General features: G+C 47.0%; 1 protein-coding gene across 1 annotated transcript in view; it reads left to right on the top strand.

The window, feature by feature from the left end:
- MYH16 (myosin heavy chain 16) overlaps positions 1-16865 on the top strand; it is a 47580-nt gene that overhangs the window by 7201 nt on the left and 23514 nt on the right. Inside the window, exons 9-22 of the mRNA XM_032782973.2 lie at positions 411-514; positions 1956-2094; positions 2711-2979; positions 3510-3680; positions 5012-5188; positions 6642-6768; positions 7654-7712; positions 8107-8194; positions 8941-9058; positions 10195-10315; positions 12112-12248; positions 13297-13378; positions 15282-15455; positions 16334-16561. Coding sequence (XP_032638864.1) covers positions 411-514; positions 1956-2094; positions 2711-2979; positions 3510-3680; positions 5012-5188; positions 6642-6768; positions 7654-7712; positions 8107-8194; positions 8941-9058; positions 10195-10315; positions 12112-12248; positions 13297-13378; positions 15282-15455; positions 16334-16561 — 1994 coding nt within the window. The remainder of the gene's footprint in view (positions 1-410; positions 515-1955; positions 2095-2710; positions 2980-3509; positions 3681-5011; positions 5189-6641; positions 6769-7653; positions 7713-8106; positions 8195-8940; positions 9059-10194; positions 10316-12111; positions 12249-13296; positions 13379-15281; positions 15456-16333; positions 16562-16865) is intronic.

Genomic DNA, 16865 nt, shown 5'->3' with positions numbered 1-16865 from the left:
TGTAAGGTCTCAGCTGCTCTGCTCAGGTTTGTTGCTAAGGTAATGAACATCAGGTGCAATCTGAAGCAATGGATTGCTAGAGCACAGAGACTGCTTATTTCCCTAGACATGGGAAAAACACTGAGACTGAGGTTTTCAATGTTGCGTAAGAGATTTGGGTGCCCAGTTCTCATTAATTTTAATGGGAATGGGGTGTCCACATCCCATAGCTGGTCTGAAAATCTCCGCTCTAAAGGAAGTCTCTCAGAAAGTGCTCCGTTAGAAGTGGATCCCTGGGAAATGAAACTCCTTCTTCCTCTTCCCAACTGAAGAGCTTTCCCTCTCCACCCATAGGTCCAGTGCAGGCACTGCTTTGTAAGGGCATTTCTATCAGACCATGTAATCACCTCTTGGTTTGCCTCCTTCTGCAGAAACTTTGCTTCTGGTGCCTGATCCCAAGAATTACCACTGGATAAGTCAGGGGGTAACTACAGTAGACAACATGGATGATGGGGAAGAGTTGCTTGTCACAGATGTAAGTATGGAAAAATGAAGTGTGAGGGGGCTAAACATGATGCTCCTCCATGATCTCAGTTCTCTCTAGAAATAAGGGGGCAACTTCTTAATAGTGAGAGTACTTAACTATTGCAGCAACTTACCTAGGGATCCAATAGATTCTTCATCACTCAGAGATTGGGTTTAGCTACAGGATATCCTCTAGCAACCAGAAAATCTGGGCTTGATGCAGGAGGTCCTGGGTGAAATTCTATGAGCTGCATTATTACAGACATCAAACTAGATTAATTATAATGGTCTTTTCTAGCCATAACACTTATGTACATTCTTTGACTGTTTTCATACAGTTTTCTTGAAGGGCAATCTGGCTTTGGAAAGGGCTTATTAGGAATCCTTGCTCCTGATGGTGGTATTACAAGCACTGTTTCAGCTACACAGAGTTCAAACTGTCTCCAGCTGCAGATGTTGTAGTGCTACATGACCCTTTAGAAGAGCTTCCCTCACTGTAAACGAGATGTTAGCTAGAGCAATAGCTTTAGGCATAGAATAGTCCTCAGAAACATTGAATTTTCTCATCAGATTCACATCTTTGTACAGTCCGTTTTAAGTTCAGTTCTGTGATAGATTCACAAGACAGAGACAGGAAAAGGCCAGTTTGGTCATCTAGTCCCTTGCCTTGCTGTTGCTGTAGGGCTGTTCCCTACAATTAATTCACCAGTGTTTTAGCCAGACTAGTTTCAGGTGATAGGATGCCGTCACTACCCTTGGAAGACTGTGGTTGGTGACCTGCATTTCAGGAAATGTTGAGAAGGGTTCCAAAAGGTAGGTGTTATTCCTCTCTGGTGTGACTCTACCAGAGCCAGTGGAGTTACATGAGAGATGGAAGCAGCTCCTTCTGTCTTCCATCAGGCTCTTTGTTTGCACGAGATTCAGGTTTCTGCCCAGTGTGGGGATTTCAACCAGCCCTTTGTTTATTTGGTACAGAATGATGAAATAGGTCTGAATTTGAAAATGATCTTTTTTTGTTTTAGTAGTGGTTGGTGTTTTACAGGCTTCACTCCTTTAAATGAAACAGCTGAGATTCTCAGAGTCCTCTGAGGGGCTCTTGATGTACCACTCCCCTGAATTTTAAAAAGGGGGCTTAGAAAATCTCAGCGAATGCGTTGGATTTAACTCCTTCTGTCATGAGATTGTTCAAATGACTGTTGCCGAGGGGGCAGATCCTCAGCTGGCATTAAGTGGTGGATTAAAGACAATCAGGCTACACTGATGTCCATCAACTGAGGATCCGTCCCAAATGACTTCCCCAACATGCTATCTAGAGCTAGTTTGAAGGGACCTCACTGGGCTGATCTTGATGGGCTGTGAAATAACTTTAGGTGTTTATAGGAAGGAGAAGTCCTCCTGCTTAAAGTGCAGGTTTATATTTCCCTTCTGTGGGTCTCTTTCCCTGCGTCCAGGTGGCCTTTGATGTTCTAGGCTTCTTTCCAGAAGAGAAGCTTGGAGTTTACAAGCTGACAGGAGGCATCATGCACTTTGGCAACATGAAGTTCAGGCAGAAGGCAAGAGAGGAGCAGGCGGACGTAGACACCACCGAGGGTAGGTTGGGGGTCACTGCTTTGAGTCAAAGTACGCCAAGGGAATCTAAAGCCGACACAAGAATAGATTGTTTTACTCACTGATGTCCCAGAAAAGCTGCCTAAACCTGAGCATGTTTCCAAAGGATAAAAATGACCTTAAACAACCAACTGCATCTGAATCTTTCAAGTGAGCAGATGTGCTACCGAGACTGCCATTCACCACTCCAAAGGGGTGTCAGCCCTAAACTAGTGACTGAGCATTCAGCAAAAAGGCTTGATTGTTCCTCATAGACATCACCCTGCATTGTGGCTAGTATGAAGTCCTGGGGGAGTGGGCAAACAGAATGTCTCCTGGAGCACAAAGGCAGAGCACCCCCTGCTGCGTATCTTTCTTGACTGGGCTCTACTCCCTCAATTCCAATATGGCTGGCCAGCTCCGCTGGCCAATGTGTGTGCGGGGACAAAACGATGGCCCCTCTCCACCCCTTGTGGAATGCTGTGCTGTAGTGGTAAAACAGTCTCTGTGCTCCCCAGAGCGCAGAATCCATAACCCTTTGCTAAACGACACAAACTGGAGACCAAGCACCATTCTTCCTCCCTTGAAGATTAACTAGGCTCCTCTTCTCCTTCAACAGTGGCTGACAAAGTGGCTCACCTCATGGGTCTCAACTCTGGAGAGCTCCAGAAGGGCATCACCCGGCCCCGGGTGAAAGTGGGCAATGAGTTTGTGCAGAAAGGGCAGAACATGGAACAGTGCCAGAACGCCATCGGCGCCCTGGGCAAGGCTGTCTATGACAAGATGTTCAAGTGGATGGTGGTCAGAATCAACAAGACCTTAGACACCAAGATGCAGAGACAATTCTTCATTGGGGTGCTGGACATCGCTGGCTTTGAGATCTTTGAGGTACACAAAGCAAGAGACCCTCTCTTTGCAGTGGGACTCCTCTGTTTGTGAAAATATTTCCTTATCATCCTGCCCTCCTCCAAAATGTTACCTTCAGTATCCGTGAACATGCCAGCAGAGTCAGTCATCGTCCATTGGGATGGGTCACTAAATCATGGGCACTAAACAGAGTTCGATACCCTGACAGAAAACAACCATAGAGCACGTGGGGGTTAACCATGAGCAAATGACCACATTGGATCTCTCAGTTGCAGGAACCCAGCAATCAGGCCATTTTGTCTCAGGGGAAAAAAGGGTGCATGTTGTTCAGACATTCCGTTACCTAAGGCCAAATTTTGATCTCATTTACACCACAGAGGGAATCTGAAATAACTCTGAAGTCAGTAGGGTTGCTCTATACTGGCTCTGGAATAACAGAGATCAGAACGTGTCCTCGAGAGTGGATAATTTGCTTCTTGCCAGCAGCTGGGCTGTATTTGCAGCCTCTGGGGTGACATTTCAATGCATTGCTTCCTCTCTACTCTCTGCAGTTCAACAGTTTTGAGCAGCTGTGCATCAACTTCACCAATGAGAAGCTGCAGCAGTTCTTCAACCACCACATGTTTGTGCTGGAGCAGGAGGAGTACAAGAGAGAGGGCATTATGTGGGAGTTCATTGACTTTGGCATGGATCTGCAGGCTTGCATTGATCTCCTGGAAAAGGTAACTTTCCCTGCCCCGAAGGAGAGGAGCGGAGAGAGAATGATCTAGAACAGATGCAGAGTAGGGCTATTAGGATGGTTAGCGGAATGGAGAACTTAGCTCTGACAGCAGACATAAAGAGCTCAGTTTGTTTAGTCTAACCAAACAAAGGCTGAGGGGTGTTATGACTGATCTGTATACATACACCAGAGGGATAAGCACCAGGGAGGGAGAAGAGTTATTTCAGTTAAGGGCCAATGTTGGCGAAAGAACAAATGACTATAAACTGGCCATCAACAAGTTAAGGTTTGAAATTAAATGAAGATTTCTAACCATCAGAAGAGTGACATTCTGGAACCGCCTCCCCAGGGGAGCTGTCTTCCAAGACTGAGTTTGATAAGTTTATGCAGAGGACGGTATGATGAGACTGCATACAATGGCATGTGGCCCATCCACGATGGCTAGCAGCAAATATCTCCAATGGCCCAAAGATGAGACACTAGGTGGGGAGGGATCTGAGCTACTACAGTGAATTCTTTCCAGGGGTCTGGCTGGTGGGTTTCACCAACATGCTCAGGGTCTAACTGATCACCCTATTTGGGGTAAGGAAGGAATTTTCCCCATGGTCAAATTGGCAGAGACCCTGAGCTTTTTTCGCCTTCCTCTGCGACATGGGACACAGGTCACTTGGTGGTTTGAACTAGCGTAAATGGTGGATTCTCGGTAACTTGAAGTCTTTAAATCAGGGATAGTCAATTGTTTTTGTCAAGTTCCAAATTTCTTGATCAAGGTATAGTCAAGATCCAGACACTGGAGAAAATAATAATTTATAATAATAAATAAAATAATCATGATTATAATAATAAGTACATAAAAAGACTTTGGGGTCCATTCAAAAGCATCTGGTGGTCTGGATTTGGCCTGCGGTCCACCTCCTGACTACCCCTTCATGATTTGAGAACAGAGGTTTTTAAGGTCAGGCTTGACAAAGCCCTGGCTGGGATGATTTAGTTGGGAATTGGTCCTGCTTTGAGCAGGGGGTTGGACTAGATGACCTCCTGAGGTCCCTTCCAACCCTGATAGTCTATGATTCTGTGATTCAGTAACTCAGCCAGAAGTTAGGGAGTATATTATGGGAGTGGGTGGGTGAGGTTCTGTGGCCTGCAATGTGCAGGAGGTCAGACTAGGTGATCACGAGTCTGCTCAGCTGCACATAATTAAATCACTGGACAATAATCTTGCCATAAGTGGCAAACTCAAATCAGAGGTGAAGCTGTCCCCACTCACCACTGAGAAAGCAGAATGGGCTTCTCTCATCTGTTTCTACCTTGTGATCCTCTTTCTTCCCCCAGCCCATGGGCATCTTCTCTATCCTGGAAGAGCAGTGTGTGTTCCCAAAGGCCACAGATGCTACTTTCAAGGCTGCCCTCTATGACAACCACCTAGGCAAATCATCCAACTTCCTGAAACCCAAGGGAGGCAAGAAAGGGCCTGAAGCCCACTTTGAGCTGGTGCATTACGCTGGCACGGTACGTCCAGAATAATGTTATTTTTGTTGGCATATCATCCATGAAGATCCGGCTACCTGCATGGGCCTGACCCTGCACTCGCTGAAGTTAATGATGAAACTCCTACTGACTTCAGTGGAAACGAAACCAGGACTGCACTGCAAACTCAGGCCGGTTAGACCCATGCCTGGGTCCTCAGTGTTTCCAAGCCCATGTTTCAGCATCCACATGGCACTGGGTCATGCACCAATCATGTCATGCTTTCCAGGCATTTGACATATCCCAGCACAATGTGCCTTTTATGGGCCAAATTCCCTGCTGGGGTAAACTGGTGGAGCTCTGCTGCCTTCAACAGAGCAGCACCAACTTACCCCAGCAGGGAATTTAGTCCTGCAGGGTCTAATTGAAACACATCTCAAAATGCTTTAAAACAACAACAGAGATAAATCACAATCTAAAACTTCAGCTGGGCAAATGGACCATCAATGACTCAATAGTAGTGCACTTTAGTGGGTTATGAGTAGCAAGTCAATTGCGCCGGTCAGGGATGGTCTACCTATACTTAGCCCTACCTCAGCATGGGTGGGATGGAGTCGGTGACCCCTCCGTCCCTTCCAGCCCTGAATTTCTATGACACTTCAACACACAGGGCTCAGCTCTGATAAAAAATTAACTCCTTAGAAAAATTCTGCAAGCCATCCCCTCCCTCTCTCCCTTCCAGTACCAGGACTTTGTTTCTGGGAGCACAAAGGCTCACAGGACAGTTACTAGGCGAGCAAATCAGCCAAGGGATTAAATGAATTTTTGCTTGTTTCTCAAATGTTGCCAGAAGATCCTGAGTCCTGGGGTTCGCTGCTGCTTGTCTAGTCTTTCATGGAGACTGTGTCGAGCAGCCGTGCCAGCGCTTAGCCGCAGGAACGGTCTTCATGCATTTAACCAAACTCTGCCAGTTATTCACGCACGCGACCGCACAGACATTCTGACAAAACATGATCACAGCATGAATCACAAGAGCTTTCTGTGTCTTAGTCACATTCAGGAGCTATTGCCATTCCGGGATCACACATGGGCATTTAACATTGGCATTTGTGTTAGACTACGCCATGCTAAATTCAGATAACACCAACGGATGGGCCATGTTGTCCCCTCTGGCAGTGGCTCCGGGTGAATGTGTATTAGGGAAATGTCTGACCTCTGCCTGCAACAGGCCTCCATCCTTGAAGCCTGCCAAAGCTCCTCCATCAGGGGAACATCTGCTTTCCATGGCAAGAATCCCTAAACCCACAAGACTTCAGTGAGTAAATTAATCCTGATTGTGAGTCAGCAGTAACTCAGTCACTTCCCTCTTCATGCAGTGGATTTCTCTTCAGGGGTTTTTGGGGCAATGGAGAAGAAGCATCTTCTTATTTATACTGTGTTGCAGCAACATTCTCTTTCAGAATCTGGAGTGTTCACTTTTCTTCCCCATCTCCAGGTGGGGTACAATATTACTGGGTGGCTGGAGAAAAACAAGGACCCCCTGAATGAAACAGTGGTGGGCTTGTTCCAGAAATCCAGCCTGGTACTGCTCTGTAATCTCTTCAAAGAAGAGGAAGCTGCAGGTATGGTAAACATGACACAGTACAGCAATGTGGTTGGGCGCAAATGTGATCGTGTCTAGCCCTTTAGTGTTTCCCCATGATTCTCCGGGGCAAGGATTAGGCCACTGGTTGTAGCACCCTCTGCAGCCAGGTAACAGACTTTGCTCTGCAATACCACCTCTTCCACACTGAAAGATGGGCTAGCTCTGTCCTTCAAAATGACGCCGCCTTAGTGTTAGCCAAAGTAGCTTCCCTTGTTGGAATGAAGCCTCTCTAGAATACTGCTGCTGGCACACACTTGTGTCTGAATGAAGGGAGGATGCAATGCGAAGTTAATGACAAGCTATGGAATTCCCTCCCGGCAGTAAATGGCCTTCTGTTGACCAGACAAATGTCAGGTTTCTATCAACCAGAAAACTTGCTGCCTCATTGGATTGTTGCCAGCCCAGCCTGGGGCTCCACAGTTCAAAAGACGAATGGGAAAACTGTTTATGAAAAGGCTTTTAAGATCTGAAATTATTAACAGATTGGGTCAAATTCTCCTCTGAGTTACACTGGTCCCACTCCATCCAGTTACAGTGCAAAGCAAGGCATATGCACCACTGTAATTGAGAGGAGAATTTGGCCCAATGGATGTACCAGTTTTTCTTTCCCATGCACTGAGCTCGCATCAGATTCCAGGATTCCCTTATAGTAGTAAATGATACAAAATCCCTAAACCAGGATAGCATGCAGGTTTTATGGATGCTTGTTTTTTATTTAAGGGGCTGTATTCTCCATAGAGACCAGTACTGTCAACTACAGGCTTCTGAGGAGATGTATTTATTTTGTGTGCTATAGTATAGCACTTTCATCTAATGCATGCTTGAGTCTCTCACTTATGTTATGCATTTTAATATTATTCAGCTGGTACCAAGAAACAGAAGAGGGGGTCTTCTTTCATGACTGTCTCCAACTTCTATAGGGTAAGTGGGCATTCACCACCCATCAATTGCAATATAGGGTTCTTCATTATTTGAAATTTGTTAGTGACCTAGGCCGCTATAGGGCCAGACCCTATACACACATATAACAGAGAGCACCCCTGCCCAAAGGAACATACAATCTAGGATATGATCTAGGACAGGGTTTCTCAAACAGAGGTCACCGCTTCTGTAGGGAAAGCCCCTGGTGGGCCGGGCCGGTGTGTTTACGTGCCCCGTCCACAGGTCCGGCCGATCGCGGCTCCCACTGGCTGTGGATCACTGCTCCGGGCCAATGGGAGTTGCTGGAAGCAGCAGCCAGTACATATGTCTTGAGCATGAGGTTCTCTCTCTTCTGCTTGGCTCGCTCACTTTATTTCTCTTCCTCTGGCTTCAGGAGCAGCTGAATAAGCTGATGACCACTTTGCATAGCACATCACCCCATTTTGTACGCTGCATCATTCCAAATGAGTTCAAGCAGTCTGGTAAGTGTCTGCAGCGCCTCTGAACCACACTCGGGCAAAGAAACACAATGCCTTCAGCCCTAGCTTTGGCTGGCTGAACAGCAGATCTTTATCCAGTCCCAGAGGAACATGAGATATCACTTCATAGAAGACCTATCGCTTAAAGGCAATATTAGTATGGGACAAGACTCCAGTAGAGAGGTTTGAAGACAGGATGGCTAATGAGCAGTTCATTCCTCTGTGGATGTCTACTGAACAGGGAAATAGAGGATCACCAAACTGCTTTGACGCGCAGTAAACTAGCAAGGACAGGAATAGAAAGCACAAGGTAGCACATGGAATTCTGGTAAAGGGTGGTTACTCCTGATATCTCCCTCTAGCTCCTTGTCTACCCATGAACATGCTGTTGGGCTGATAAATGTGCCAGATACTTCACCTCCTGGATTTCCATAGGGGTTGGTGGAATCTCAGCTGCACAGTAATTGCAAGAAGACTGATTGGGCAGGGTTGAAGTGAAAACGTCCATGAACAGGCCTTCTGATGTAGAACATTTCCCTTTTTCTTGTACCCAACACAGCAAAGTGAAAGGCGCCCTTAATACAGTCCTTTCTCCTCCATTTCAGTTCTACCCACAGTGTTTACTGTGAACCTCTCCCTTTACATCTTTGTGTCATGGAGGGTGAACTGCGCCAGAAGCTCCAATAGTTTTGTCCCCCTGGCTCTGGTTCAGTAAAGTGAAGTGCTGACCTGTTCTCTGGTTTTCATAGGGGTGGCTGATGCCCACTTGATCTTGCACCAGTTGGCCTGTAATGGAGTGCTGGAAGGCATCCGTATTTGCAGGAAGGGCTTTCCTAACAGACTGCAGTACCCCGAGTTCAAGCAGAGGTGAATGTTTATATTTTTCAGCCCGTTTGGGAGGATGAACACATATAACATCCTATATGGTAACCTCCTTGAACAATCAGGAGGTGGAGTAGCGCCACTGCTAACCCTCCTACGTCCGCTCCTCCAAGAACTCTTATTAAGCAAAGACGAGAACCAGGGATGGTTATAAACACCTCACAGCTGGCAGCCCAGCCCTCCTGAGACCTTTGCTAGAAGAGCCTGTGATGGAAGCAGACATTAACCCTTGCCTAGCTCCAGGGCCATCCTCAGGCATATGCAGCTGTGTAGGGCACCCAAAAATTTGGGGCACCACTGGGACCACAGGCGCTGACTTCTCATCTTGTCGGGGGGGTGCTTGACCCCCCTGCCCCTGCTCCAGGCCCTGCCCCCGAACTCCCACCCAGTCTCTTCCCACCCCTGCTCCATCCCCACCCCTCCTCTTCCCCACTTCCTCCCCAAAGCACACCCCATCCCTGCTCGTCCCCCTCGTCTCAGAGCTTGAACACTGCAAATCAGCTATTCGCAGTGCTCTGGAAGCACTGGGAGGGAGGCGGTGGAGTTGGTAAGTGCAGGGCCACCAGCACGCAAGAGACATGGAGGGAGGGGGGCAAAGGGGAGGAGCTTGGTGCTGGTGGGTGCTTTGCACCCTCTAAATTTTCCCCGTGGGTGCTCCAGCCCTGGAGGACACACCCAGACAGTCCACACCTGTGACTGGGACAACAGGCAAAAGTGGGTCAGCTCCAGCACGCACAGCAGTCTCCTTGCTAGGAAGAAGGCAGGGCCATATTCACAGAGCCGAACGCGCTGGTGTGGCGCATTCTGCATGAGGGAGAGGATACAAGGGTCTGGTTTCTGTGGGGAACTGTGACTCTCCACATCATCCTGTCAAGAAATCAGAATTTTTTCTATAGCATTACTTCTTTAGCGCAAGTATAGTCCCACAGCATAATAGGGTGTTTAATTTGTTTAAACTGTTTTTAATAATGTGCACGTGAGAGCAAGTCGGGCATAGGGGCACCAGTTCAATAATACGCTACTGCATAGGGTCCCATAAATCCTAAGGGCGGCCCTGCCTAGATCTTCTACACTGGTTCTAACAGTGGCTCTTACATCACTACAAGTCTTTCTCATTCCAGATATCAAGTCTTGAAACCCACTGTAATCCCTCAGGGATTTGTGGACAATAAGAAAGCATCAGAATTGCTGCTTGGCTCTCTTGAATTGGGGGAAAATGATTACAAAATTGGGCACACCAAGGTACTGATTTTTCCTGTCAGATTAATCTAAATGAATCCCAGACCATTGTCTTGCAATTTAAGCGTGTCCACACAGGGAATGGCACCAGTTTGTGTTGATGTCAAAACTGATTTTAATTCAAGCACTGGGACTTCTGTGTGTCGACCAGGCCTTGGAGTTAAAAGTTCCTACAGCAACCTTAGCTCTGCCTTTCATTGTCTTCCATTACGTGAACTCAAGGCCCAGAGCAATGGGACATGCTCCTTCTCAAATACAGCGCAATACAATACGAAGCAGGCACACTTTTAAAGATGGGCTAAACTTTCAGGTCCTTTCGTTTTTACTCGCTCCTTAGTGTATGTCTCCACTAGAAACACTACAGAGGCACAGCAACAGAGACCTAGGGTGACCAGATGTCCCAATTTTATAGGGACAGTCCCGATTTTTGGGTCTTTTTCTTATGTAGGCTCCTATTACCCCTTCCCCATCCTGATTTTTCACATTTGCTGTCTGATCATCCTATAGACACTACAGTGCCAGAAGAGGTTCTTCCATCACTGTAGTAAATCCACTTCCCCGAAAGGTGGTAGCTAGAATTCTTTTGCTGACCTAGAAATGTCTACACCTGGGTTTTTGTTGTCTTAATTACATCATGCAGAACGTGACCTAAAGTTGTAATGTAGACCAGGCCTTACTCAAGTAAAAATTCTACTAAAAATTTTGCCCAACTTCAGCCTTGAGTAGAAAAAATGAGTCAAGACCTTGTTTTTTGCCCCTATAATCTTAGTGGAGCATGTCAGAAATCAATATCTCTGCCTGTATATTTTATGTGATCATGTAATGAAATAGACAATTGTGATATATATGCAGAGGCGGAAAAAGTTCAGCTTTTTCCAGGAACTTATAATGGAATTTTCTAACTTGTATAATACTCCCACTCCACTTACTGCTTCTCTAGCACATTTCATCCTTTGATTTCCAAGTGTCAGTTAATTAAATCTTCCAGTGTTGTTGTTATCCCCGTTTTACTGCTAAAAAAACACAGGCAGAGAGAGGGTAAGTGACCTCACCTAGGCCACACAGCAAGTCAGTGCTAGAGCCGGAAATAGAACCCAGGAGTCTTGACTCCCAGACTCTTGCTTATAAAAAGCCCAACTTCAATATTTTATTAATATATAATTCTGTGTACTTACAGCAATGGCCCCCTAACTTTATTGTCCGCATCCCCCCACCTTGTCCATGCCCCCTGGGAGCCATAGGTGGGAGCCTGGGCTGGGAGTGGGGGCCGCAGTCATGGGCCACGGTCAGGAATGAGACTCGTGCTGCAGCTGGGGCCTCAGCTGGGCGCAGGGCCATGTTCGGAGCCGGGGTCCATGGTCAGAGCTGGGGGCCGCAGCCAGGAACAGAGCTGTGGCTCAGAGTGGGGCCGTGGTTGGGGCTGGAACTGCAGCTGGAGCCACATCCAGGAGTGGAGGCATGGCTGGTTGGGGGGCCAGGAACCAGTGGCTGAGGATGGGGGCAGGGCTGCCGTGGAGCTGGGGGCAGGGCTGGGTGGTGCTCCCTTCCTGCCCCCCGCAGGGGCTGGCCCGAGCCTAGCTGCAGCCCCTCCCAGTTTGGGGACCAGTGGCCTACAGTGATAGTAAATGTAGGTGGAAAGTCAGACAGGTCAACAAAGGCAGAAACCCACAGACGGAAACTAAAAGGGGACTAACAGCCCTGAATAAGCCCAGATACATGAATAAGCCTAGAGATGGGGGCAGAAGTTCTGGTGCACGACCTGGAAGCCAAGTTCTAAGAGTCTCCTCTTGCTCTTCAAGGTGTTCTTCCGTGCCGGAGTCCTGGCCAAACTGGAAGACATGCGCGATGAGCGTCTGGCAAAGATCATGACCATGTTCCAGTGCCGTGTTCGTGGCTTCCTGATGAGGATTGAGTTCAAAAAGATGCTGGAAAGAAGGTATCCCTTTGAAATATGAGACACCACTTCATGCATCCGAGAGAGCGCCAGAAACCAATTGTTAACATATTTCATTCTCTACTAGGCACCATGAAATGAATCTTGGAAGTCAACCCTTGGTCCTGGCATGCATGCAACCAAAGTCACGGGGTTATGCACTGTGGATCTACATGGGAATCACGGGGATAAAGAATCCTCCCCTTCAGGCCACAGCTACAATAGCTCCACTACCTCCCATGCATCTACTCTACTAATTGATGGACCTATCTAGTGATGGATTCACAAGCCCTGCCTCTGTTCAGGAACCTGACAGTGCATTTTGGTGCAGTGCACCCTTTGGAACACAGCTTCATGGTGCACAGCTGGTGTAGATCAGAGTGGGCCCTTAACATCATGGTCCCAACCTGTGCAGTAGAACTGTATTGTTTCTGCTGCCACTAGGGGACATTGATGGCTGCAAGGTGGAGGAAAGTGGGGGAGGGAGGCAGATACTGCCAGTTAGAATCTTTTCCAGCTGATGCACCATATTTGTTTCCTCCCATGCATGAAACACCCACGTTCTACTTCAGTGGCAGCATTCCTTCTATTCCAATACAACCCTGCCACCCTTTTCCTACCTCAGCACACTGCAGCTGACCTTTCTTGCACCTGGGACTGGGAGAATACTGCTCCATCCATTCCTACCCCACTCAGCGAATGCACCAGCATTACACAGCCTCTGTATACTGGCTCCAGTCTCCTGGCGGGATTCTATCACACTGTCCCAGTGATACCCACCCAGTACAATATACAATGCACAACGAACCTTTGAAAATAATATCTGCTTTAGGAAACAATCGTATTCAGTGAAGAGAAAAAACTTCTCTAGCCAATGGAGAAATGTGAGGTCAGCATTTAAGAATGAACTGAAAATTACTTCTCTCAAACGAGCTGATAAAGAAACTTGCTGCATACCAGGACAATGTCTTGATGTCTCAACTACCCAGTCACATTGCCAGGAAACTGGGGACTGTTTCTAAGCCACACAACCTGTTCTGTTTCATTACAGGCTAGGCCTGATGGCGATTCAGAGGAATGTTCGCAAATTCCTGCAGCTGCGCTTCTGGGGCTGGTGGAAATTGTATAACAAGGTGAGAACCATGCTCCCCACAAACAACCCCCCATGCACCACTGTGCCCATCTTACACAGACTGAAATAAAAGCAGCTGCAAGCGCTGGCAGTGGGTGGGGTGCTTGGATTTTGAAGATAAAGGGTAAAAAAAAAGAATTGCCTTGCCCAGTTATTCAGCAACAAGTAAATACACTCTGGGTGCCAGTGACTTTCTTGCTAATTATTAACAGAGCAAGCGGCACGAATTATTTCCTTCCAAGTCGATGCCAGAGCAGTCTGGAAATGGTGGAGGGAGAGCTCAGTGGTCTGAGCATTGGCCTACTAAATCCACTTAGGGATCTGGGGCAAAAACCTGTCTGGGGATTGGTCCTGCTTTGAGCAGGGGGTTGGACTAGATGACCTCCTGAGGTCCCTTCCAACCTTGATATTTTATGACACTTTGAAATCTGAATCTGCCACTTCCATGAAATGGTAATTAGGTTCTTCAGGAAATTCAAGCCCTGGATCTCCCTCCTTCAAAAAAATAAAGTTCAATTCTGCCTTAAGCAGCTAGGTGTTATAGTTCTGAACACTGGGGATGGACTCAGGCTATTAATTAAAACCTAGAACAGGGGTAGGCAACCTATGGCACATGTGCCGAAGGCAGCACGTGAGCTGATTTTCAGTGGCACTCACACTGCCTGGGTCCTGGCCAACAGTCGGCTCTGCATTTTAATTTAATTTTAAATGAAGCTTTTTGAACATTTTAAAAACCTTATTTACTTTGCATACAACAATAGTTTAGTTATATATTATAGACTTCCAGAAAGAGACCTTCTAAAAACGTTAAAATGTATTACTGGCACATGAAACTTTAAATTAGAGTGACTAAATGAAGACTAGGCACAGCACTTCTGAAAAGTTGCCGACCCCTGATCTAGAACAAAGTTTCTTGGTCCATTTCCCCACCAGCTCAGAAAGACGTGGCCTAAATAGGACAGATGAGCCCCATTCCACAGCAGTGGCTTCTTCTCTCATCTCCTAGGCCCATTAAGATTTTTTTTGGTGGCAGGGGTGGAAACGAGCATTGGCCAAGATATTCTTGCATAATTAGCTGCTAATGGACCCATACACCAATTTAAGGCCAAATTTAACAGGAACCTAAACAGCATCTGATAAATGTACCTGTGTGCCCATTGGGAGCAAAGCCTCCCACATCTGCACATAGGGTGACCAGACGTCCTGATTTTACAGGGACAGTCCCGATTTTGGGGTCTTTTTCTTATATAGGCTCCTATTACCACTCACCCCATCCCAATTTTTTACATTTGCTGTCTGGTCACTCTATCTGCACATGCAAAATTGAAGTTGCAAACCTTAAATATTCATTATTCCTTCTCCATTTTGTATGTGCGCAAACGTAAATATCGGCCTTTTGCATGTGTGTAGAGGCCAAAATGTTAAAAATGTGGGCCCAATGTCCTCAATTTACCAGAAGTTCAGCACCTCAGAAGCAAAGACCCAGAGCCTCAAAGGTACTTAGGCATCTTACTCTTCCATTGAAATAAATATTTTTGAGGATCTGGGCCGAAGAGCCTCCAAAAGACATTACGTCAGATTTTGATCTCAGTTACACTGGTGTGAACCTGCAGCAGCTCTGATGATGTAAATGGCACTCAGAATCTGGCAAACTGTCCTGATTTCTCTGCTGGGGCCTGGAATTGTTAAGGTAAGTAGTTTATTATGATGCCTTTCCTGGAAGTTAACTAACTCACACAGTAGTGATGAAGCACTCCACACCGACTCAGTCATTTCAGAAGACACCAGGCCCAGGCAATACTTCAATATGGCAATAAAGAGATCAGCTTGGGTGCATTCTGGGGGGAAGTTGCTACAGAGAAGATCCATTTGTGAATCTCACTGGCTGAACTGCTTGCTTACAGGTGAAGCCTCTGCTGCATGTGGCCCGACAGGAGGATGAGATAAAGGCGAAGGAAGAGGAGCTGAGGAATGCTTTGTCGAAGACTCAGGAACTACTTGATCGTGTCAAACAGCTGGAGGAAAATATGGCCACCCTCAGCCAAGAGAAGAATGATCTTACCATCCAGCTGCAGGCTGTGAGTTATCAAAAAAAGGATGGTTACCAGTTATGTCTCCTCCTTGGGCCTGTAAGAGGTCACTGGCTGTAGCTTTTCCAAATGATTCATAAAAGGGCTTGTTTTAAGAATCTGGAACAAGTAGAGAGCAGTGGTAGATGGAAAATGAGAGTCCCAGAGAACCACAGCAGGTCAAAGAAGAACCCAACTCTTCTAAAAACAGCAGGAGGCAGAATGGCCTAGTGGTTAGAGCAAGGCAATGGACTTCAGGAATCCTGGGTTCTCTTCCTGCCTCAGCCTCTGATTCTGTGTGGCCTTAAGCAAATTACTTGGGGGAAAAATTTTCAAAAGCGCCCTCTAATTTGGGTTCCTCCATTTCTGGTTGTTGCACAGTCAACCTGTGGAACTCTTTGCCAGAGGATGTTGTGAAGGCCAAGACTATAACAGAGTTAAAAAAGGAACTAGATGAATTCATGGAGGATAGGTTCATCAATAGCTATTAGCCAGGATGGTGTCCCTAGCCTCTATTTGCCAGAAGCTGGAAATGGGCGACACGGGATTGATCACTTGATGATTATTTGTTCTGTTCATTCCCTCTGAAGCACCTGGCATTGGCCACTGTTGGAAAACAGGATACTGGGCTAGATGGACCTTTGGTTTGACCCAGTATGGCTGTTCTTATGTTCTTTTGTAACTTGAAACATCGAAGGCCTGATTTTCAGAGATGCTGTGCAACCATAACTCCAGCCGGAGTCAATTCACTTTTAACATTCTAGCATAGCTGCCGGTGCTTCAGTGGAGTGGCCCTGACCCACTGTAATGGATGTTTGGTGCCACAAGAGACCAGGGATACAGTAGCATCTAAAATGATAAAGGTTGTGTTTCCCTCCCACCATTAGGAACAAGAGAACTTGATAGATGCTGAAGAGCGGCTTACCCAGCTGATGAAATCTAAAATTGACATGGAGAGCCAGATCTCAGAGATGAAGGAGCGCCTGGAAGAAGAGGAGGGCACAGCCTCTTCCCTGAGTGCCCACAAGCGCAAGCTGGAAGGGGAGCTCAATGACCTGAAGCGTGACCTAGAGGGGTTGGAAACCACATTGGCCAAGACCGAGAAAGAAAAGCAGGTACGAAGCATCGTTGGTGCTTTAAGGCCTGGTCTACACTGGGGGTGGAGGTCGATGTAAGATATGCAACTTCAGCTATGGGAATAGTGTAGCTGAAGTGGACATATCTTATTTCGACTTACCTCCCATCCTCACGGCACTGGGATCGATGGCCACGGCTCCCCCTGTCCACTCCGCTACCGCCGCTCACCCTGGTGGAGTTCTGTTCGGGAAGCATGTTTGGGGATCAATATATTGCGTCTAGACGAGACATGATATATTGATTCCCGATAAATCGATCGTACCCGTCGATCCAGCGGGTAGT

The sequence above is a fragment of the Chelonoidis abingdonii genome, chromosome 9 (genome assembly GCF_003597395.2).
Source record: "Chelonoidis abingdonii isolate Lonesome George chromosome 9, CheloAbing_2.0, whole genome shotgun sequence".
NCBI lineage: Eukaryota > Metazoa > Chordata > Testudines > Testudinidae > Chelonoidis > Chelonoidis abingdonii.
Note: the sequence above shows the minus strand (reverse complement) of the source record. Positions and strands in the feature narration are given on the sequence as shown.